The following is a 23264-nucleotide window of genomic DNA, read 5'->3' as shown; positions in this document are numbered from 1 at the left end:
CCCAACACTTTCGGAAGCTGAGGCAGGCAGACTGCTTGAGCCCAGGAGTTCAAGACCAGCCTGGGTAACATGGTGAAACCCCATCTCCACAGAAAATACAAAAAATTAGCCAGGCATGGTGGCGTACACCTGTAGTCCCCGCTATTCAGGAGGCTGAGGTGGGAGAATCACTTAAGCCCAGGAAGTCCAGGATGCAGCAAGCCGTAATCGCGCCACTACACTCTGGCCTGGGCGACCCAAGAGAGATCCTATCTCCAAGAAGAAATAGGAAAATAAAGAAAAATATCTGTTCAGAACTCACAAGATTTCAACTTTTGTTTTCCCACAGAATTCTCCCATTTGCAGGGAGTTTCCCAAATACTATGTAATAGGGTGGCTTTGCAGGGCACAGTGGCTCCTGGCTGTAATCCCAACACTTTGGAAGAGCAAGCCAGAGGGATCCCTTAAGTCCAGGAATTCAAGGCTGCAGTGAGCTATGATTGCCACTGCTCTAGCCTGGATAAGAGAGTGAGACCCTGTCTCAAAAAATAAAAAATATGGGGCCTCCACTCTGCCCACCCGAGCTCTCACCTGTGTTCACACCTTTGATGCATTCCCTGCCATCTGGATTGTTTGCTATTTTCTCTTCACTCTGCAGAATCCAGGGATCTTTCTTTTGCTCTAACGTGGAGATAACACTCAGGTCAGGCAGACAGATTCCTATTTATAAAAGAAAGAATAAATGTGTGCTGTGGCATCTCCCAAGTCCAAGCTCTATATTTAGGGAGGAGAGAGGATATTTTGACTAATAAGTCAAAAATAGTATTTAGGCCGGGCGCGGTGGCTCAAGCCTGTAATCCCAGCACTTTGGGAGGCCGAGACAGGCAGATCACAAGGTCAGGAGATCGAGACCATCCTGGCTAACATGGTGAAACCCCGTCTCTACTAAAAAAAAAATAGAAAAAACTAGCCGGGCGTGGTGGCGGGCGCCTGTAGTCCCAGCTACTCGGAGGCTGAGGCAGGAGAATGGCGTGAACCCGGGAGGCAGAGCTTGCAGTGAGCCGAGATCGCGCCACTGCACTCCAGCCTGGGTGACACAGTGAGACTCCGTCTCAAAAAAAAAACAAAACAAAAAACTAGCCAGGCAAGGTGGCGGGCGCCTGTAGTCCCAGCTATTCAGGAGGCTGAGGCAGGAGAATGGCATAAACCCGGGAGGCGGAGCCTGCAGTGAGCCGACATCCGGCCACTGCACTCCAGCCTGGGCGATAGAGCGAGACTCCGTCACAAAAAAAAAAAAAAAAAAAGTATTTCACAAATTCATCTACTGACTGCCTCTTTCTGAGCGCTTAGGGAATATTGTAACATGCAGACATAGATCCCCCTTCCAAGAACTACAGAATCAAAAGCACAGGGCTAGAAAACAGGAAATTGGATATTTTTAAAGTTTGTCATAAGGTTTCATGCATACTTCAGCCCTGGTGCCACCAATGATGAATCATGAAGGCAGGAGAACACCTGAAAAAAGGGGACATTTCAAGTCCGGAAAGTGTAATAGAGCTTTTCAATTCTGAGTCAACGAGGGTTCAATCTCAGTCAAGCAATGCAGGAGCTTCCAAGAGGCACACACGACACCAAGGCAGAGATCCACCAGGGCAGATCCCAGCTTCTGAAGCGACATTATCCTCACCCAGGGAGACCAGGTTCCTATAGTTCTCCAACATCACGTCCCTGTACAGAGTCCTCTGAGCAGGCTCCAGGCATTTCCACTCCTCCTGAGAGAATTCTATAGCCACGTCCATGAATTTCAGGGGTCCCTAAAAGAAAATCCACATTTCAGCAACAGGGTATGCAGGCAGTACTCACCGCCACACAGAACGGGAAGACAGTTGTTCAGGATTGACTCCACTGATGTGAGCACTGTGAAAAATCCGTATTAAGGTACGCTTGAGCCAGTTCTGTGTAATTGTTGTTTTATTACACTTCTCCATAAGAAATTAAGGCATTCTTTAAATCAGTGTAGATGTCTCATTTTTGAACAATACAAACAAAAATTTAATCCAGGGTGATCTCTACAGGAGTGTTAGGTGCTTTTAGACACCAAGTGATATCCAGTATCTACCTGAGATGCAATTCAAGTGGTGTCTTCAGAGATCACGATGTCTACAGTGGTTCTGTATTTTTTCTGAGACAGGGTGTCACTCTGTCACCCACTGGAGTGCAGTGGCACAATCTTGACTCACTGCAACCTCTGCCTCCCAAATGCAAGTGATCCTCCAACCTCAGCCTCTGGAGTAGCCAGGACTACAGGCTCATGACACCATGCCTGGCTTATTTTTGTATTTTTTTTTTTTTTTTTTTTTTTTTTTTTTTTTTTTTTTTTTTTTGAGACGGAGTCTCACGCTGTTGCCCAGGCTGGAGTGCAGTGGCGCGATCTCGGCTCACTGCAAGCTCCGCCTCCCGGGTTCCCGCCATTCTCCTGCCTCAGCCTCCTGAGTGGCTGGGACTACAGGCGCCCGCCACCGCGCCCGGCTAATTTTTTGTATTTTTAGTAGAGACGGGGTTTCACTGTGGTCTCGATCTCCTGACCTTGTGATCCGCCCGCCTCGGCCTCCCAAAGTGCTGGGATTACAGGCTTGAGCCACCGCGCCCGGCCTATTTTTGTATTTTTTAATAAATATGGTGTCTCACCATGTTGCCCAGGCTGGTCTTGAGCTCCTAAGCTCAAGCCATCCTCCCACCTTGGCCTCCCAAAGTCCTGAGACAGGGATGAGCCACCACACCCAACCTACAACCTACTGTAGTTTTGGGCTTGTTTGTTTGTTTGAGACGGTGTTTTGCTCTTTTTGCCCAGGCTGGAGTGCAATGGCGTGATATCGGCTCACTGCAACCTCCACCTCCCAGGTTCAAGTGATTCTCCTGCCTCAGCCTCCCATGTAGCTGGGATTACAGGTACCTGCCACCACGACCGGCTAATTTTTTGTATTTTTAGTAGAGATGGGGTTTCACCATGTTGGCCAGGATGGTCTCGCTCTCTTGACCTCCTGATCTGCCCGCCTTGGCCTCCCAAATTGCTGGGATTACAGATGTCAGCCACCATGCCCGGCCCCAACCTACTGTAGTTTTTAAGAATGGACAAAATCTTGGCCAGGTACAGTGGCTCATGCCTGTAATCCCAGCACTTTGGGAGGCCAAGGCAGGTGGATCACCTGAGGTCAGGAGTTCAAGACCAGCCTGGCCAACATGGTAAAACCCTGTCTCTACTAAAAATAGAAAAAACTTAGCCAGGTGTGGTGGTGAGAGCCTGTAATCCTAGCTACTCAGGAGGCTGAGACAGGAGAATCTCTTGAACCTGGGAGACGGAGTCTGCAGTGAGCTGAGATCATGCCACTGCACTCCAGCCTGAGCAACAGACAAGAGTAACACTCTGACTCAAAAAAACAAATAAATAAAATAAAAAATGGTCAAAATCTGAAAGCTGTGATAACAATAGCAATGGCTGAATGGAACATTTTCCATGTGATAGGCACTATTCTAAATGCTTTACATGAACTGGAGGATCACAAGGCAGGCGGATCACAAGGTCAAGAGATTGAGAGCATCCTGGTCAACATGGTGAAACTCAGTCTCTGCTAAAAATACAAAAATTAGCTGGGTGTGGTAGCACACACCTGTAATCCCAGCTACTTGGGAGGCTGAGGCAGGAGAATTGCATGAACCTGGGAGGCGGAGGTTGCAGTGAGCCAAGATCTCGCCACTGCACTCCAGAATGGGTGATAGAGCAAGACTCCATCTAAAAAAAACAAAAAAAGAAAGAATGGTCTGTTCCTATCTTACTGAAGAGACAACTCTTTCACATATATTCTAGGAAACTCCCCCCAGGAGTCAGGACTAAAAATGGCAGTGTAAGCACCGGATCCCAGGTGTCTGGACATTAGAATCAAACCTAAAGAATCAAACAGTTAAGTAACAGATAGCATCAAAAGAAAATTGACACTTACCTAATTCAGTAAACTTAAAATAAGTTCAAGGATTAAAAACACCAAACTGCCTAAAAGGTCATTATCTCTGCATATATATAATATATTATATGTCACCATAATACATTCTTATTCTTATAGCTATCAGCTCATTAGCATGATAGTATAGAAAAATTTGAACCTGGTAAATACTTAAGACGTAATCTGAACTCATTAAAAAGTATAAAATTTATATAAAATGACATGCCATTCATAAAAATCATAGGCTTGCTCATCTGTGCACTCATCCACACACCACATGTACACACTTATACACACTAACACTCATATACATTAGTACACATATACACTTACACACATCAGCTGAAATAAGAGGAGTTGTCTCTCTGACCTATTTTTTTTTTTTTGAGATGGAGTCTTGCCCTGTTGCCCAGGCTGGAGTGCAGTGGCGCGATCTCGGCTCACCACTACAAACTCCGCCTCCTAGGTTCAAGCGATTCTCCTACCTCAGCTGCCCATGTAGACGGGACTACAGGCACGCGCCACCACGCCTGGCTAATTTTTGTGCTTTTAGTAGAGACGGGGTTTCACTATGTTGGCCACGCTGGTTTCAAACTCCTGACCTTTTGATCCACCCACCTCGGCCTCCCGAAGTGCTGGGATTACAGGCATGAGCCACTGCACCCAGCCCCAGTGACCTATTTTTTACATGATATTTTTCATCAATAGTTTGGTTTGCAATTTTTAGACACAGGGTCTCAATACAGTGTCCAAATTGGATGGCAGTGGCTATTCATAGTGCACCACAACCTTGAACTCCTGGCGTCAAAGGATCCTTCCTCGTCAGTCTCCCAAGTGGGAAACTAAAGGCATGCACTACTGTGCCTACTTGTAAGTACTATTTTTCCTAATGTGTATTTCAGCATGTTTGCAACAATAAAAATGTATAAATTGTACCAATTTAGTTTATAAACATATGGTAGGTGATTAAAAATGGGAGACCATGTAAAACTACAGAAACTTGAACTCCAATCTCTACTGAATATCCATATTCAAAAATATAATATTTTTTAAATTTCAGACAGGGTCTCACTAGGTTGTCCAGAATAGTTTCAAACCTGGGCTGAATGGATCCTCCCGCCTCAGCTCCCCCAAGAAGCTAGGATTATAGGCACACGTCACTGCTTCTGGCCTATAAATATAGATTGGTCCATTAAAATATTGTTATTTAGATATTAACAAAATTCAATGAAATTTACTAATTTATTCCATTAATGAAAAGGTGGTATGTTACAGGAAATTAGTATATTAAGTTGACATATTAAGGGCAAAGAAAATACCTCAGCACCCTATACCTTAAGAAATTACTAGAGCCGGGCGTGGTGGCTCAAGCCTGTAATCCCAGCACTTTGGGAGGCTGAGACGGGTGGATCACAAGGTCAGGAGATCGAGACCATCCTGGCTAACACGGTGAAACCCCGTCTCTACTAAAAAATACAAAAAACTAGCCGGGTGAGGTGGCGGGCGCCTGTGGTCCCAGCTACTCCGGAGGCTGAGGCAGGAGAATGGCGTAAACCCGGGAGGCGGAGCTTGCAGTGAGCTGAGATCCGGCCACTGCACTCCAGCCTGGGCAACAGAGCCAGACTCAGTCTCAAAAAAAAAAAAAAAAAAGAAATTACTAGATATGGCTGGGAGTGGTGGCTCATGCCCGTAATCCCAGCACTTTGGGAGGCTGAGGCAGGTGGATCATGAGGTCAGGAGATCAAGACCATCCTGGCTCACACAGTGAAACCCCGCCTCTACTAAAAATACAAAAAATTAGCCGGGCGTGGTGTCAGGTGCCTATAGTCCCAGATGGTTGGGAGGCTGAGGCAGGAGAATGGCATGAACCTCGGAGGCAGAGCTTACAATGAGCCGAGATCGCACCACTGCCCTCCAGCCTGTGTGACAGAGTGAGACTCTGACTCAAAAAAAAAGAAAAAAGAAATTACTCCATATTGGCCGGACGCAGTGGCTCATATCAATAAGCATTTTGGAAGGCAGAGGCAGGCAGATCACATGAGGTCAGGAATTTGAGACCAACCTAGCCAACATGGCGAAACTACGTCTCTCCTACAAATACAAAAATTAGCCGAATGTGGTGGCACACACCTGTAATCCCAGCTACTTCATAGGCTGAGGCACGGCAATTGCTTAAGCCTAGGAGGTGGAGGTGAAGTGAGTTGAGATTGTGCCACTGCACTTGAGTCTGGGTGACAGAGAGACTCTGTCTCATAAAAAAAAAAAAAAAAAGGCTGGGTGCAGTGGCTCAAGTCTGTAATCCCAGCACTTTGGGAGGCCGAGACGGGCGGGATCACGAGGTCAGGAGATCAAGACCATCCTGGCTAACACGGTGAAACCCCGTCTCTACTAAAAATACAAAACACTAGCCAGGCGAGGTGGCAGGCACCTGTAGTCCCAGCTGCTCAGGAGGCTGAGGCAGGAGAATGGCATGAACCCGGGAGGTGGAGCTTGCAGTGAGCTGAGATCCGGCCACTGCACTCCAGTCTGGGTGACAGAGCGACACTCCGTCTCGGAAAAAAAAAAAAAAAAAATCAAGCCAAAACCAAACTGGAAAACAAAACAAGAAAAACCCCTCATGATATTAAGCAAGAATATCTCACGAAAGATCTTAATTAGCAGTAAACATGGAATAGATTTCCTCTACTTTAAGAGATGGAAAAGGGGGCTGGTCTACGCTGTAGCCAATCCTCACTACACGGGATGCCTGAGCAGAGACAAGAAGCAGAGGGACAAGGTAGAAAGAAAAAGTGACAGAAAAGAGCTGGATCTGTTAATACTAATGAATGACATGACTGTAATCAAGAAAAAGAATGCAATCTTAGCATATTAACCAAGAACAATATATTGAAAACAAGTTTCCTTCGTTAGCAGCACTATTTATACAATGACATACACACAAAGAAACATCCTACATCTCCCTTAGTAAATCTACAAGGCATCTAACTAAAAGACATTCCAGACCTGTGTATGAAATCTACAAGTATACTCAGAGTCCTATCAGCAAGATACAGGAATAGGAAGCCACAGACCATTTTATCTCCATGGAGACACAAATTCAACAATAGATAGGCCAACTGCCTTTGTGAGAAATCCAGAAGCCACTCAGGAAGTTCTTGCACCCAGAGAGGCACCAGCACCAAGTGAACCTGCTGGGAGCCCCATGGGAAAAATGTGTGACACCCATTTGCTGGAGCCCCTGCCTGGCATGACGTGGCATCATGCAGAGGAAACCACAAACTCCTGACTTCTCTCTCCTTTTTTGGGGGGCGGGGGGAGGGCAGTGGTGCAATTTCAGCTTATTGCAGCCTCGGCCTCCCAAGTTCAAGCAATTCCTCAGCCTCAGCCTCCTGAGTACCTGGGATTACAGGCACCTGCCACCACACCTGGCTAATTTTTGTTTTTTTTTTTTTTACCAGTAGAGACAGGGTTTCACTATGTTGGCCAGGCTGGTCTTGAACTCTTGGGCTCAGGTGATCCACCTGCCTTGGCATCTCAAAGTGCTGAGATTATAGGTGTGAGCCACCACACCCAACTAATGTTTTTTTTTTGAGACAGAGTTTCGCTTTGTCACCCAGGCTGGAGTGCAGTGGCGTGATCTCAGCTCACTGCAACCTCCACCTCCCAGGTTCAATCAATTCTTCTGCCTCAGCCTCTCGAGTACCTGGAATTACAGGCGCCTGCCACCACACCTGGCTAATTTTTGTATTTTTTAGTAGAGATGGGGTTTCACCATCTTGGCCAGGCTGATCTTGGAACTCCCGACCTCATGTTTCACCGGCCTCAGCATCCCAAAGTGCTGGGATTACAGGCATGAGCCACCACGTGTGGCCTTACTAATTTTTTGTATTTTTGGTAGAGACGGGTTTTTATCACGTTGGCCAGCTTGGTCTCGAACTTCTGAGAGAGGTGACTGATTTCTAATTCAGAGAACATTCACATGAGGATGTAAAGGGCAAGCAATCCATCTTCCTAACATGAAAACACACAAATTTTCACAACTTTCAGAATAAAATATCACAACAAAACAACCACTGAGGACTTAAAAGCATGTTATCACAATGCTATGTAAATACATTTGTCTAGGACTTGAGAGGACTCTTGACACAGAGCTGACAACAGTGGCTCCCCAATGAGATATGAGAGAGAGTGGAAGGCTGGACAGCGGATGGGATGCTTTGTATTTGCTGTGCTAATAAGCTGCATGTTTGTTTGGACTTTTCCTATTAAAAAATACACATAATTTCATTGCTTAAAATAAAAAATTCTTCATAATAATTGGTGGTACAAGAATATGATTTCCTCCTCTCTAGAGAGAAAGAAATTCTAGGCTGGGCACAGTGGCTCACACCTGTAATCCCAGCGCTTTGGGAGGCCAAGGCAGGAAGATGGCTTGATCCCACAAGTACAAAACCAGCCTAGGCAACATAGTGAGATTCCATCTCCTTTTTTAAAAAAAAAAAAAAAAAAAAGAAAAAAGGAGAGAAAAGGAAGGGGAGGAAAGGGGAAGGGTGGGGAAGGGAGGGGAGAGGAGGGGAGGGGAAATTCTACTGCAATCTCTAAGCAAAATTATAACCTTTTTCGACTAGCACAGCAGTTGTACAAGACTTCCTGCAGGAGCACCAGTCTCTGTGGAAGGGATGTGCTAAGAATGACAACAGAATGTCCTCCCTGAACCAAGTCAGAGACAGAGACAAAAAACAGGAAAAGGTGACAGATTTGTAAATGCTTTTGAATCTCTTGCTGTTAAGACATTAAACTTGATTTCATATTTTAAAATAGAACAGTTTATAAAGGGAATAAAACACTATCACTGATGTCTTTATCTAAACATTCCATTACTTTACCAAACATTAAGATAATCTGAGTTAAGTTACTCACTTGTTTAGCTTCCACTGTAATCCAAAATCAGGCAGAAAATATTTCCCTTTTGTGAACTCTTTTTCCAGAATTTACCAAATACGCACATTAATATGTAACTTGTGGCTGGGTGAGGTGGCTCATGCCTGTAAACCCAGCACTTCGGGAGGCCGAGCTGACTGAATCACTTCAGGCTGGCATTCAAGATCAACCTGACCAACATGGCGAAACCCCATCTCTACTAGAAACACAAAAATTAGACTGGAGTGGTGGTGCACACCTGTAATCCCAGCTACACGAGAGGCTGAGGTGGAAGAAACCTTTGAACCTGGGAGGCGGAGGTTGCAATGAGCAGGGATCATGCCACTGCACTCCAGTCTGGGCAACAAAGCAAGACTCTGTCTCACAAAAAAAAAAAAAAAAGAAAAGAAAAGAAAAACGAAAGAAAGGAACTTGAAACTATGACACGCAGCTTCTCTAATTCTAGTCCACAGAACACTGACAGTGCATCCAGATGTGATCCCTTAACAATCCCGCTGCCCAGCAGCACTGACACCATGGGACCCATACCCCATATCCATCCATGTCTGGGTGTGAGCCCTTCCCAGGACCATGCCCAGTGCAGGCTCTTTCCAAGTTCGTGTCACTGGGCCACAGTGAACTGAAATCTCAAGCGGAAATGAAGGACTGGAAGAAGCCATGGGTAAGTGCTAGCAAACGTGTCAGGCAGGATGCTTCAGAGTCAAAGATTAGCAACTCCAAGGCCTGGCATTTTAGGAAGAAACAGAGACAGAACAATCCACTGAGAATATTACCTTACCTGAGTAAGGGCCATTCCTGACTCCTTCTCTTTCATTTTCCGAGTTGCTTCCTTGCATAATATGTCTCTTTGGAAGTGAATCCTGAATGCCAAAATACGCTGTTTAGGGCTTAGAATCAACGTACATCCTTCCTGTGTCATAGCTACACAAAAAGGGAAGACCTCCCCCTGAGGTAATCCTCAAACTGTGACTTTCTACATAGGCCTGATTTAGCCTAACTCAGCAAACAGATGTTAACCATTTTGGAATTCACCCACCATGTAGTTAAGGTACCTCATCTGTTGAGTGGATTCCCTCTGAGATTTCTCCACTTTATTCTCCCTTTCTTAAAATTTGTGAACCTAAAAAAAAAAATAAAAATAAAAATAAAAATAAATTCTTCATGTGGCAATAAACTGTGTGATTTCTACAATCATACTTCGATCAAGCACTTATTTTAAAAATACAAAACGCTCTCGGAAAAGGAAAGGGGGCTGTCTAGTTGCAGTAGAGGGAGCGGGAAGAACAGAGGCAGGAGATGAGGTCAGAGAGGTCCTGGGGAAGCAGATCAGGCAGGGTTGAGCTCTTCAAATATTTTCTCCCACACATCAAAAGAAATTTTGAAACAATCGATTTCCTCAATCATTTTAAGTAAACATGTCATTTATTCTTTACCTTAGAAATTAAAACATAAATAGTGTCTCATATATTTTAAGCACATTTTGACAGGTTTAGTTAACCCCCAGAAAGTACAAGGCATCCGTCATCTGAGCTACGCAGCACTGTAGGGAGAACACGTTTGAGGGAGTTCAGGAGGTCTCTTTTGGACACGTAGAGGTGGAGATCCCTGTGGATGTCCCAGCAGAGATGTTGAGAACACCACTGGATACAGGATTTTGGAATTCAGGGGACCGGGGTGGGTGGTGAGGGAAAATGGAGACATGGTGGTGGTGTTTAAAGCCATAGATGAGATCAAAAGGAAAAGCAGAGGGTGTGGGCAGACAGAACAGGTTTAACGACTAAACTGGGTGACATTTCCATATTCAGAGAAGACACTTCAGAAGACACCAGCAGAGGTAACTGGTAAGACACTACAGTGATGAGAAAAATTTTAAACAGATTTTTAAAAATATGAGCAGTATCTTCAAAGCTGAGAAAAAATAGAGTGATCAGCTGTGAAACATGCTGCTGACAGAAAAAGACAGATGAGGATGGAAAATTCAAAGTCGGATTTAAGCAGGGTACAGGGGCTCGTGCCTCTAATCCCAGCACGCTGGGACTTGTTTGCAGGATGGCTAGAAGTCAGAAGTTCAAGACCAGCCTGGGCAATGTAGTAAGACTCTGTCTCTAAAAAAAATTTTTTTAATCAGCCAGGTAGAGGGACAGGCCCATAGTCCTTCTACTCCAGAGGCTGAGATGGGAGGATTGCTGGAGCCCAGGGGTTTGAGGTTATGGTGAACTATGACTGTGCCACTGCATGCCAGCTTGGGTGACACAGCAAGACTTTGTCTCTAAAAATTAAATGAAAAAATAACTAGATTTACAAACAGAGAAGTCACTGGTGACTCAGATAAAAAAAAGGAGCAGAGGAGTGGTTCATGTCAAAACCTGATTGGATGCGGTCAAGCAAGAAGTGGAGGAAAGAGTGAGAGACAGCGTAAACAAGATTTTGGTATATTGTGCTCTTACATGGAGCACAGAAGAGGCAGACTTACTGCAAGTAAAAACGTAGCTAATACTTTGTTTTTTCTTTTGAGGATGAAATAGTGGGAAGAATAAAGGTATGTGCGTGTGTTTTAATGGGCAACAGCTCCATCTGGGTACAATGACCAAAATAATTCCCTTGAAATAAAAATTGATGACACTGTGGAGGAGGGGTGCCATGGCATCAGGAGAGTGTGCATGGGGCTGGCCTCTGGCACACAGTCTCAGCGTCAGCAGCAGCCAGGAGCAGGGACAGACAATTCCCAGTCACTACTGAGTAAGAACACAGTCCTAGAGACAGGTGGGTGGGCCTATTGGAAAATTCCTGCCCTTACTGTTTGAGACAGGAAAAAAAACCACAGTTTTTACTACTCTCACACCCAAGAGAATACCTCACCTCTCGTGATCAAAATGTGTGTGTGACTGTTCCTACACTAACCAGTTAAACTGAGTAAAATTACAGAACACCCAGGTGCTGTCTGATGAAGAACTGCTTGTTGGTGACAAGTAATTCCCATATGATTTTGGTGAGCAGAGATGAGGCATTCTGGGTGCCGTGCTCTGTATTGTATTCACTGTGAGCACAAAAACCACTTTAGTTTTTCCTATCTTATACACTCGCTCACGCCCTAGTCCATCCAAAGAAAAGAGAAGAGAGTGAACCACACCTGAATGAGCCAAGTCACCGCCCCCTAGCAGAATACAGATTACAAGCGGAAGCTAACCTCTGATGCCAGGAATTATAAAACGCACATGCCTTAGAAATAGTGTTCCAATTCTCATCTTCATCTGTGGTTATTATTATTATTATTATTTTTTTTTTTTTTTTTTGAGACGGAGTCTCGCTGTGTCACCCAGGCTGGAGTGCAGTGGCGCGATCTCGGCTCACTGCAAGCTCTGCCTCCCGGGTTTACGCCATTCTCCTGCCTCAGCCTCCGAGTAGCTGGGACTACAGGCGCCCGCCACCACGCCCGGCTAGTTTTTTGTATTTTTAGTAGAGACGGGGTTTCACCATGTTAGCCAGGATGGTCTAGATCTCCTGACTTCGTGATCCACCCGCCTCGGCCTCCCAAAGTACTGGGATTACAGGCTTCAGCCACCGCGCCCGGCCTTATTTTTTTTTTTTGAGATGGAGTCTTGCTCTGTCACCTAACCTGGAGTGCAGTGACGCAATCTCAGCTCACTGCAACCTCTGCCTCCCAGGATTAAGCAATTCTCCTGCCTCAGCCTCCTGAGTAGCTGGGATTACAGGCCCAGGCCACCAGGCCCAGCTAATTTTTGTATTTTTACTAGAGACAGGGTTTCACCATGTTGGCCAGACTGGTCTCACTCAACTCCTGACCTCAAGTGATCTGCCCACCTCAGCCTCCCAAAGTACTGGTATTACACGTGTTAGCCACAGCCCCTAGCCTCATGTATTTTAAACAGATTTTATATTATAGAGAAATTAATACGTCACAATTCAATCACAATTTCCAATCAACTCACCACTCATCTGTAACCAGTGTCCCCCTTTCCTCACTACTGTTTCCCTCCCTCATTCTGTACATATCTCTCATTCTCATCTTTTTTCCCTAGCTGTTTTTTTCCTCTTTATTTTTCCCTAGGATTGTGTTCATCTTGAGTCCCTCCTCTTCTCTTTGTCCCATTCTTCTTTCTATTCTTTCTCTCCCGCCTGTTCTGATCCATTTTTACAACTTGTTTCACCTCTTGATTCCTCTTTCTGCCCAATCTTTCACTGTCCCTAATCTCCATATATTTCTGCCTCTTTCCTCCCACATTTTGGCTCCCCTTGGGCTCTCCCTGTTAAATTCAATCTTCGATGTTACACAACCCTGTCCCCACTCTCTGGCACCCTCAGATCCCAGGCCTCCCCCTGCTGTGGTTCTCCCTCTGTTCTCCTTGTGACCAGCTGCCCGCTCTGGCTGTCCCAGCGCCACGCTGCTCTATCTGACCTGGCTCCAAATCCCTCCTCCTCTCCCCCACTCTCTGTCTGAGAAGCCTTCCCTATCTTGTTGAACTTCATCTTTCTACAGACCCAGGTTTGTCTATCTTTTTAGTTACTTTTCTCCCCCTGCTTTTTTCTCGGCACCTTCTTTCACTGTGCCGCCGCGAACCCCTCACTCACCTTCTACTTTGCCGTCTGTCAATGGTTCTCTCATTCTTCATTTCTCTTTCAAAATTTCTCTATTTCCTCTGACTCGTTCCCATCTCTTTTTCTCCACACATTCACAGGGAGGGTATTGGAGTAAGATGCCCATCTCCGGAAAAGCTCATTTTCGGTGGGCTGGAAGCTGGCTCGAGAGAACACTGGATGTCAGGAGACTGAAGTCACTCCCCACATTCGGGGTCAGGAGAACCAGTGGCTGGGAAAGGGAGGCCTGGGGAACAGAGGGTCCAGATTAAGGAGGAAAAAGGCAAGAGTGGGTCAGAAGAGGGGTGGAGTCTGCAGAAACCAGGTCCGGGCAGAGGACGCGGCCTCTCGTGCCCCGTTGGGGCGCTGAGCTCCAGCGGGCAAGAAGGGTGAGGCTGGGGGAACGGACAGTGAGGATTTTACATGGTGCGGGGCGTGTGTAGGGGTTACTAAAGGACTTGAAGCAGGAAAAGCCCACAATAGGAGGTGTCTACGTGGGCATATGACAAAAAGACCGGGCACAGGACCAGCCTCCAAGCGATTTTAACACGCACAAAGCGACTCCCAGACTCTCAAAGGACATCTGAATTTACTTGGGATGGGGGAAGCAGTGCCGCGATTTCAAGGTCTGCACGCCCCTAAGATTCCGGGTATAGAAGCGCAGGAGAACGGGGTAGCCTAGATTTAATAGGGACAAAAGGAAACTCACGCGCTCCTACGAAACAGTTCCTCCACGCGATGGGCTTCCGGGTCTACCGGAAACTGCGCTCTAGGCGTTCACCCCCAACGGTCCGCTTCCGGGTTTGCGGGAAATTGCGCGCGCATCCTAGAGGCCGGACTGGCTGGGACCACGGCGGACCGGGACAAGGCCTGGGCGGGGCCTGCGCTTCTGTTTGCCTGACCGGCCGCGCTTGTTTTCAGGGTTTTGGAGGCGAGATCCGCTTAGAGATCTGAAAACGGATCTTGCCTGCGCAGAGCAAAATCGGTTGTTGATTATATCCACGCAAATTCCTTCTATTAAAATGAATTTCAAGTCCCACCTACGCTGGAAGCAGAAAGAGAGAGAAGAGAGAGAGTAAAGAGAGATAAAGAGAAAACAGAGAAGTTGAAAAAGAGAAAACCAAGAAAGAAAGAGAGAAAAAACGAAAATAAATGGACAAGAAAGAAAAGTAAGGAGGAAAGGGAAGGGAGGAAGGGAAGGGAAGCTTTAGGAATTGAATTAACACACTTTGGAATTGTCTGTGAAGGGGATGCAAGCTAAAATGTGAAATGCAAAACCCTGCCAGGGTAGATTGTTCTATTTCATGCCAATGTCCCACAGAAGATATATACTTTTCATTTATCTTCCCCATTCACTCTAGAAGGTGAAGGTCAACCCTGTGCTCAATTCCAGAGACTTTCCTTGGGACATCATGTTGGGCATGGAGGACTAAGGCCTGTGTAAAGAGAAGTTACCAACTGTTTCTTTAAAAAAAAAAAAAAAAGAAATAATAACTTTTTAAAAGAGTCATAAACAACTAAGTTTTTGTTGTTGTTGTTGAGACAGAGTTTCCCTCTGTCGCCCAGGCTGGAGTACAGTGGCACGCACTCAGCTCACTGTAACCTTTGCCTCCTCGGTTCAAGTGATTCCCCTGCCCCAGCCTCCAGAGTAGCCACCATGGCCGGCCCAACTTAGTTTTTTAATGCTTTTTAAAATGTTAAGACAGGGTCTCTGCCACCCAGGCTGGAAAACAGTGGCACAATCATAGCTCACTGCAACCTTGACTTCCTAGGGTCCTGGGCACCTCCCATCTCAGCCTGGCAAGTAGCTGGAAGTAAAGGCCTGTGCCTCTCCACTGTGCTAATTTTCTGTGTTTGTTTTTAATAGAGATGTAGTCTGGCTTTGTTGCCCAGGCTGGTCTCCAGCTTCTAGCCTCAAGCAATCTTCCCATCTGCTCCTCCCGAAGTGCTGGGATTATAGGCATGAGTCACCTTGCATGGGAGATAAGGACCCCACATCAGGACCTCAGGTTATTTTTGAAACGCAAATACCTAAGACCCACAAGCAGGCCCACTGGCTGCAGACAGTGGGGTCACCTGAAGAACTTTTCTTTGATCTGAGTACCAACTTCTCACCTCGGTCACTGGGATCCTGGACTATGGCACTGCTCCAGGCAGGCCTGGTTATCCTGCTGGAGGCAGCAATCCTCTTGAGCCTAGTGAAATGCAACTGGCTGTACCTCAATGATGTTGCCCTGAGATTCTGCCAGTCAAGGTATTACTTCAATCTCCTGAGACTAGCCTCTATCTCCAGATCCAGGGAGGTCAGTGGACTAGCTTTATTAAAGGGGATATCTGGGCCAGGCGTGGTGGCTCATGCCTGTAATCCCAACACTTTGGGAGGCCGAGGCAGGCAGATCACCTGAGGTCGGGAGTTAGAGACCAGCCTGGCCGACATGGTGAAACCGCATCTCTACTAAAAATACGAAATATGTATATATATATATATTAGCCAGGGATGGTGGCACATGCCTGTAGTCCCAGCTACTCGAGAGGCTGAGACACAAGAATTGCTTGAATCCAGGAGGTGGAGGTGCAGTAAGCCAAGATTGCATCACTGCACTCCAGCCTGGGAGACAGAGCGAGACGCTGTCTCAAAAAATATAAAAATAAAAGGGTATCTGGATTGGCGGAGAGACTGCAGGACAGCATTCAAGTGGGGCTGAATTGGCCCAGTTGCATCTGACTTCTCACTTGTAGTTCCCAAGAATGAATATAGAATGTGCTGGAAAAGCAACATCCTGAGAGGAAGGGAGTGGTGAGAAAAGGACAGGATGTGTTCCAGACCCCCAGAACAGGATGCCCTTTGTTGCTTTAGGCCAATGTGCCATGCATCCCTGGAGCATGAAACCCAGGATGGGCTGCCTTCCAGCCTCCCGCAACTGTGATGCAAGTTGTGATGCAAGTTGAACACACAGAGAGAGACTGCATCTGCACTGGGTGTTTTTCCTGAGCCTTGGGGAGCAGAACACATGAATCCTAGGCATCTGCTGATCTGTATGTAACAAATCCACTTCATGTAACTTACTGTGTTTGCGTGAGATTCTCTCTCACTCAACTCAGACACATTGGCAACCAGTGTGCAGTGAACCTGCTTCACAAGCAAGGATGTGGAGAAACTATCTTGGTACATGTTGTGGGAATCTGAAATACTGCAGTCAGTATGGAAAACAGTATCATGGGAAACTTCCTCAACTCAAGATCACCTACCAACCCTTACAGAATCATCATACATACTGGGGAAAGCATAGTTTCCCCCAGAGGTTGGGATGATGGCAAGGATGTCTCCTCTCATCACTACTGTTCCACACAATATCAAAGGTTCCAGCCAGTGAAATAAAGGAAAATGAAATAAAAGTGACAGGCTGGATGTGGTGTCCGAGGCCTGGAATCACAGTGCTTTGGGAGGCTGGGGAAGGAGGGTGGCCTGAGGACAGGAGAAAAAACAATAGTGTACCAACAGAAAATACGATGGTTGTGCAGGCTAATACCTTCCCCAAAGGAAGGTATCTTCATCCCTGTAACGTGTTACTGGACATGTCAAAAGGGAGTTTGCAAATGTGGTCTAGTTAAGAATGTTTAGATAAGACATTATCCTGAATTATATGGTCAAAGGGATAGAATCACAAGGTTCAATATCAGAAGGGTGCAGGTGGACACCAAGGGACAGAGACAGTGGTGACGTGTTGAAAATAGAGGGATAGAGATTTTTTTCTCGCCTTTAAAGATGGAGGAAGTGGACCATGAGTCAAAGGATGTAAGTGGCCTCTGGAACCTACAAAAGGTAAGGAAACAAATTCTCCCCTGGAGATTCATGAAGAGTCACAGAACTGTGGACCCATATTAGATATGTGACTTACAGAATTGCAAAATAATAAATTTTTGTTGTTTTAAGCCAAGCGCTGTGTATAGCAATAGGAAACTGATGAAATGATTTTATGTAGAAAATTCCAAAAAAAAATCTACAAAAATCTCTAGAACAATGTAAAGGTAGCAAAGTATAAGATCAACCTACAAAAATATTGTATATTTCATCAGCCAGGCATGGTGGCTTATGCCTGTAATCCCAGCACTTTGGGAGGCCAAGGTGGGCACATCACTCGAGCTCAGGAGTTTGAGACCAGCTGGGTAACATGGTGAAACCCACTATAAAACCCAAAAATTTAACAGGCCATGGTGGCCCATGCCTGCAGTGCCAGCTACTCGGGAAGCTGAGGTGGGAGGATGACTTAAGCCTGCAGGATAGAGGTTGCAGTAGCTGAGACTGCTCCATTGCACTCCAGCCTGGATGACAGAGTAAGATCCTGTCTCATAATAATAATCATCATCTTGTATATTTCTATACACTAGGAATTTACACATGAAACCTGATATTAAAAATAAAATACTATGTATGATTGCTCCATTAAAAAAAAGGTCAAAGAAATACATGTCAAACATTCATAGAACTGTTATGTTACAACTACCAAATGCTGATGAAAGAAGTCAAAGACAGCATATAGAGACATATACCATATACATTTATTCGAAGACTCCATATAAAACAATATGAAATTACACAAACCTGACACATAGGGTTAATAGCTTTCCTAATTAAGGCATTCTGCAGATACTAACAAGGTTAGCAGTTATGTAGAAAGACAAAACCAAACACTTAAAATAGCTAAAACAACAACAACAAAAGACTGGAATCCCTTCATGCGATTTCAAGTCTTCTAATACAGTAAAAGCATTTTTTCCCTTTCTCATATTTACAGTAAACCTAGTTTGTACTTGCCATTGTCTCGGAGCAAGAACCTGTCCCAGAAAAAAAAAAAAAAGAAAATTTCCATTCAAAACTAACAGGATTTAGGCCAGGCACGGTGGCTCACACCTGTAATCCCAGCACTTTGGGAGGCTGAGGCAGGCGGATCAACTGAGGACAGGAGTTCAAGACCAGCCTGGCCAACTTGGTGAAACCCCATCTCTACTCAAAATACAAAAATTAGCCAAGGATGGTGGCAGGCACCAGTAATCCCAGCTACTCAGGAGGCTGAGGCAGGACACTAGCTTGAACCTGTGAGGCAGAGGTTGCAGTGAGCCAAGATTGTGCGACAGCACTCTAGCCTGGGCAACAGAGTGAGACTGTCTCAGAAAAACACACACACACACACACACACACACACACACAAACCAGGATTTATACTATTGGTTTTCCACAGAATTCTCCCAGTTGCAGAGTTTCCCAAGCACTATTTATTAGTGTGGCTTTGCAGGGTGCAATGGCTCACACCTGTAATCTCACCAGTTTGGGAGGCAGAGGAAGGAGGATGACTTGAGTCCAAGAGTTCCAGGCTGCAATGAGCTATGATTGCCACTGCACTCCAACCTGGCTAACAGAGCAAGACCCTGTCTCAAAAAAAAAAAAAAAAAAAAAAATCATGCAGCTTCTACTCTGCCCATCTGAGCTCTTACCTGTGTTCACACCTTTGATCCGTTCCCTCCCATCTGGATTTTTTGCTATTTTCCCTTCACTCTGCAGAGTCCAGCGCTCTCTCCTTTGTTCTCACATAGAGATAATACTCAGGTCAGGAAGACAAATTCCTGTTTATAAAAAAAAGAGAACCAAGGTGTACTGTGACACCTTTAAAACTCAAGCCCTGGGCTGGGTCAGTGGCCCACACCTGTAATCCCAGCACTTTGGGAGGCCGAGGCAGGCAGATCACTTGAGGTCAGGAGTTCAAGACCAGCCTGGCCAACATGGCAATACCCTGTCTCTACTAAAAATATAAAAATTAGCCAGGCATGGTGGCAGACGCCTGTAATCCCAGCTACTTGGGAGTCTGAGGCAGAAGAATCATTTGAACCCAGGAGGTAGAGGTTGCAGTGAGCCGAGATAGCACCACTGCACTCCAGCTTGGGTGACAGAGCGAGGCTCCATCTAAGTAAAAAAAAGAAAGAAAGAAAATCCATGGTTTCCAAAACATACTTGTTTCCATTAATTTATTAGGAACGCTCTTCCGTCTGGCTGTTCATCTGTATCCTGTGTAATATCCTTTATAACAAAAGGTACACCTAAGTAAACTGTTTCTCCGAGTTGTGTAAATCTCTCTAGCAAATTCTGGGGGCAGTTTTGTGCAACTGAGCCCCTCAGCCTCCTGTGAGATCTAATGCTAACTCCCTATAAATGGTGTCAAATTGAGTTCAATTACAGAACACCCAGTTTTTATCTGATGAAAAATTCCTTGTTGGTGGGAAGTAATGCTCACACTTTTTTTTTTTTTTTTTTTTGAGATGGAGTCTCGCTCTGCCGCCCAGGCTGGAGTGCAGTGGCTGGATCTCAGCTCACTGCAAGCTCCGCCTCCCGGGTTTACGCCATTCTCCTGCCTCAGCCTCCCCAGTAGCTGGGACTACAGGTGCCCGCCACCTCGCCCGGCTAGTTTTTTGTATTTTTTAGTAGAGACGGGGTTTCACCATGTTAGCCACGATGGTCTCGATCTCCCGACCTCGTGATCCGCCCGTCTCGGCCTCCCAAAGTGCTGGGATTACAGGCTTGAGCCACCGCGCCCGGCCCCTTGAGCCACCGCGCCCGGCCCTATGCTCACACATTTTGATGACCAGAAATGAGGCATTTTGTGTTGAGTGTTCACTATTGTGTTGATTGTGCGAGTAGAAAAAACATTTTGGTTTTTCCTATCTTATACACTCGCCCACAGCCTACCCCATCCCAAGAGAAGTGAAGATAGTAACCCACACCTGAATGAGTCAAGTCACTGCCCTCTGGCAGAATAAGGACAGCAAGTGGAAGCTAACCTCTGATACCAAGAATGATGAATTGCACATGCCTTATAGACAGTTTTCCAATTCTCATCTTCGTCTGTATATTTTAAACAAATTTTATGTTTATTATAAAGAAATTAATCATAATATCCAATCAATTCATCATTCATCTGGACTGAGCGTGCCCCGTTTCCTCATTACTGTGTTTCCCTCCCTCATTCTCTACCTACGTCTCATTCTCACCTTCTTTTCCTAGCTCTTGTTTTTCTCTTTATTTTTCCCCTAGGATTCTGCTCATTTCAAGCCCTTCTTCCTTCTCCCGCTCTTCCCTCTATCCTTCTCTTCCACTTGTTCTGCTCCTTTCTCACTTCTTTCACCTCTTATTCTTCTTTCTGCCCAATCTTTGTCTCCAATCTTCATATATTTCTGCCTCTTTCTTCCCCCGTCTCTTGCTGCCGCTTAGGTTCCCCTGTTAAATTCCCTCTTCCCTGCTACACCCCCCATCCCCACTCTCTGGCACCCCCAGATCCCAGGTCTCCCTGGCTGTGGTTCTCCCTCTGCTCTCCTCACTGGCTGCCCCCTCTTGCTGTCCCAGCACCATGCTGCTCTGTCTGCCCTGGCTCCAAATCCCTCCTTCTCTCCCCAAGTCTCGCATCTGGGAGGAGCCTCCTCCTTTCTGCCCCTCTCCCTATCTTGCAGAACTCTATCTCTCTAGAAACCCAGTTTTTCTCTAAATTTCTCTAGTTGCTTTTCTCCCTCTGCTCCTTTCTCAGCATCTTCATTCACTGCAAATCCTTCATCCACCATCTACTTTGCCATCTGTTTTCTGGTTTTTGTTTGTTTGAGATGGAGCTTTGCTCTTGTCGCCCAGGCTGGAGTGCAATGGTGCGATCTTGGATCACCACAACCTCCGCCTCCCGGGTACAAGCAATTCTCCTGTCTCAGCCTCCAGAGTAGCTGGGATTACAGGCATGTGCCACCACACCCGGCTAATTTTGTATTTTTTATAGAGACGGGGTTTCTCAATGTTGGTCAGGCAGGTCTTGAACTCCCGACCTCAGGTAATCTGCCCGCCTCAGCTTCCCAAAGTGCTGAGATTACAGGCATGAGCCATCGCGCCCGGCTGCCATCTGTTTATGGGTCTCCTTCATTCTTCTTTCCCATCTCACCATTTTGTCTATTTCCTCTCCTCCACACATTCACAGGGAAGGGATTAGAGTCAGATCCCCACCTCAAGAGCACCTTTTCTGTGGGATGGAATTTGGGATGAGAGAAACCTTAATGTCCTGAGATAGAAGTCACGTCCCCACACTCGAAATCAGGAGAAGCGGTGGCCGGAAAGGGGAGACCTGGGGAGCAGAAGGGCCCCCAATCAAGGAGGAAAAAGGCAGGAGAAAGTCAGGAGAGGGCGGGGTCTGCAGGATCCCAGGACCAGGAAGAGTTCGCGGCCTCCCTGGGACTGGGGCTGCGTCCCTGCTCTCCAGGGGCCGATGAGGGAGCGGCTGGGAAGCACCCAGGGCGGGAATCAACCTTGCCGTGAGGACCTTAGAAAAGCTGCAGGCGAGTGTAGGGGACACTGAAGGATTTGAGGCAGGAAAACTCCACGATAAGAGCTGTCTACATGGCCCTGTGGCAGAAGCTCAGAGGACAAGACCTTGTGGAATTGAGTCCATTAAACCTCTTTGTCTTCATAAATTACCCAGTCTTGGGTATTTCTTTATTAGCAGCATGAGAACAGACTAATACAGTAAATTGGTAATGGTAGAGTGGGGTGCTGCTATAAGGATACCTCAAAATGCGGAAGCAAATTTGGAACTGGGTAACCGGCAAAGGCTGCAACAGTTTGGAGGGCTCAAAAGAAGACAGGAAGATGTGGGAAAGTTTGGAGCCTCCTAGAGAATGGTGTTGAATGGTTCCGACCAAAAAGTCCAGGCTGAAGGTGGTCTCAGATGGAGATGAGGAACTTTATTGGGAACTGGAGCAGAGGTGTGCTGCAGGGGCAGAGCCCTCATGGAGAACCTCTGCTAGAGCAGTGCAGAAGTAAAATGTGGGGTTGGAGCCCCCACACAGAATACTCACTGGGGCACTAACTAGTGAAGCTGTGAGAAAAGGGCCATCCTCCTCCAGATCCCAGAATGGTACATTCACCGACAGCTTGGAGCGTGTACCTGGAAAAGTAGCAGACACTCAACACCAGCCTGTGAAAACAGCCAGGAGAGCAGCTGTACCCTGCAAAGTCACAGGTGCAGAGGTGTCCAAGACCATGGGAACCCACCTCTTGCATCAGTGTGACCTGGATGTGAGACATGGAGTCAAAAGAGATCATTTCAGAGCTTCAAGATTTGACTGTCCTGCTGGATTTCAGACTTGCATGGGGCCTGTGACCTGTTTTGGCCAATTTCTCCCATTTGGAATGGGTGTTATTTATCCAATGCCTGTACCTCCATTGTACCTAGGAAATAACTAACTTGCTTTTGATTTTACAGGCTCATAAGCAGAAGAGACTTGCTTGTCTCAGATGAAACTTTGGACTGTGGACTTTTGAGTTAATGCTGAAATAAGACTTTGGGGGACTGCTGGGAAGGCATGATTGGTTTTGAAATGTAAGGACGTGAGATTTGGGAGGGACCAGGGGCAAAATGATACGGTTTGGCTGTGTCCCCACCAAATCCCATCTTGAATTGTAGCTCCCATAATCCCCACATGTTGTGGGAGGGACCAAGTGGGAGGTACGTGAATCATGGGGGTGGGATTTTCCCATACTGTTCTCATGATAGTGAATAAATGTCATGAGATCTTATGGTTTTGTAAAGGGCAGTTTCCCTACATAGGCTCTCTCTTGCCCGCCACCATGTAAAACATGCGTATGCTCCTCCACCCTCCGCCATGATTGTGAGGTATCTCTAACCCTGTGGAACTGCTAGTCCATTAAACCCCTTTTTCTTTATAAAT

At 46.2% G+C, this 23264-nt stretch overlaps 1 protein-coding gene and 1 long non-coding RNA gene across 11 annotated transcripts in view; one reads left to right on the top strand and one right to left on the bottom strand.

The window, feature by feature from the left end:
• Nucleotides 1–14278, bottom strand: part of ZNF528 (zinc finger protein 528) — a 26168-nt gene extending 11890 nt beyond the window's left edge. For 3 of the 10 annotated variants that reach the window (XR_013410200.1, XR_013410199.1, XM_001116645.5), the window contains exons 1-6: nt 14224–14278; nt 13509–13761; nt 9971–10038; nt 9697–9778; nt 1667–1793; nt 571–699 (exon numbers count right to left, since the gene is read on the bottom strand). Coding sequence is in view for 2 of the 10 variants with exons in the window: in XM_001116645.5 (XP_001116645.3) it covers nt 571–699; nt 1667–1793; nt 9697–9778; nt 9971–9975 (343 nt within the window). In the remaining 8 variants the exon portion in view is untranslated. Of the gene's footprint in view, nt 1–570; nt 700–1666; nt 1794–9696; nt 9779–9954; nt 10039–13508; nt 13762–14223 lie in introns of all 10 variants that reach the window. The other 7 variants (XR_013410206.1, XR_013410205.1, XM_077981464.1 and 4 more) reach the window with 3 other exon arrangements.
• LOC144337289 (uncharacterized) lies at nt 7415–23264 on the top strand. The gene is made up of 4 exons (XR_013410256.1): nt 7415–7605; nt 10678–14683; nt 16372–17337; nt 21518–23264. It is a non-coding gene; the product is annotated as an uncharacterized LOC144337289 (long non-coding RNA).

This window comes from Macaca mulatta, chromosome 19 (assembly GCF_049350105.2).
Source record: "Macaca mulatta isolate MMU2019108-1 chromosome 19, T2T-MMU8v2.0, whole genome shotgun sequence".
NCBI lineage: Eukaryota > Metazoa > Chordata > Mammalia > Primates > Cercopithecidae > Macaca > Macaca mulatta.
This window is presented reverse-complemented; position numbering and strand designations above follow the sequence as displayed.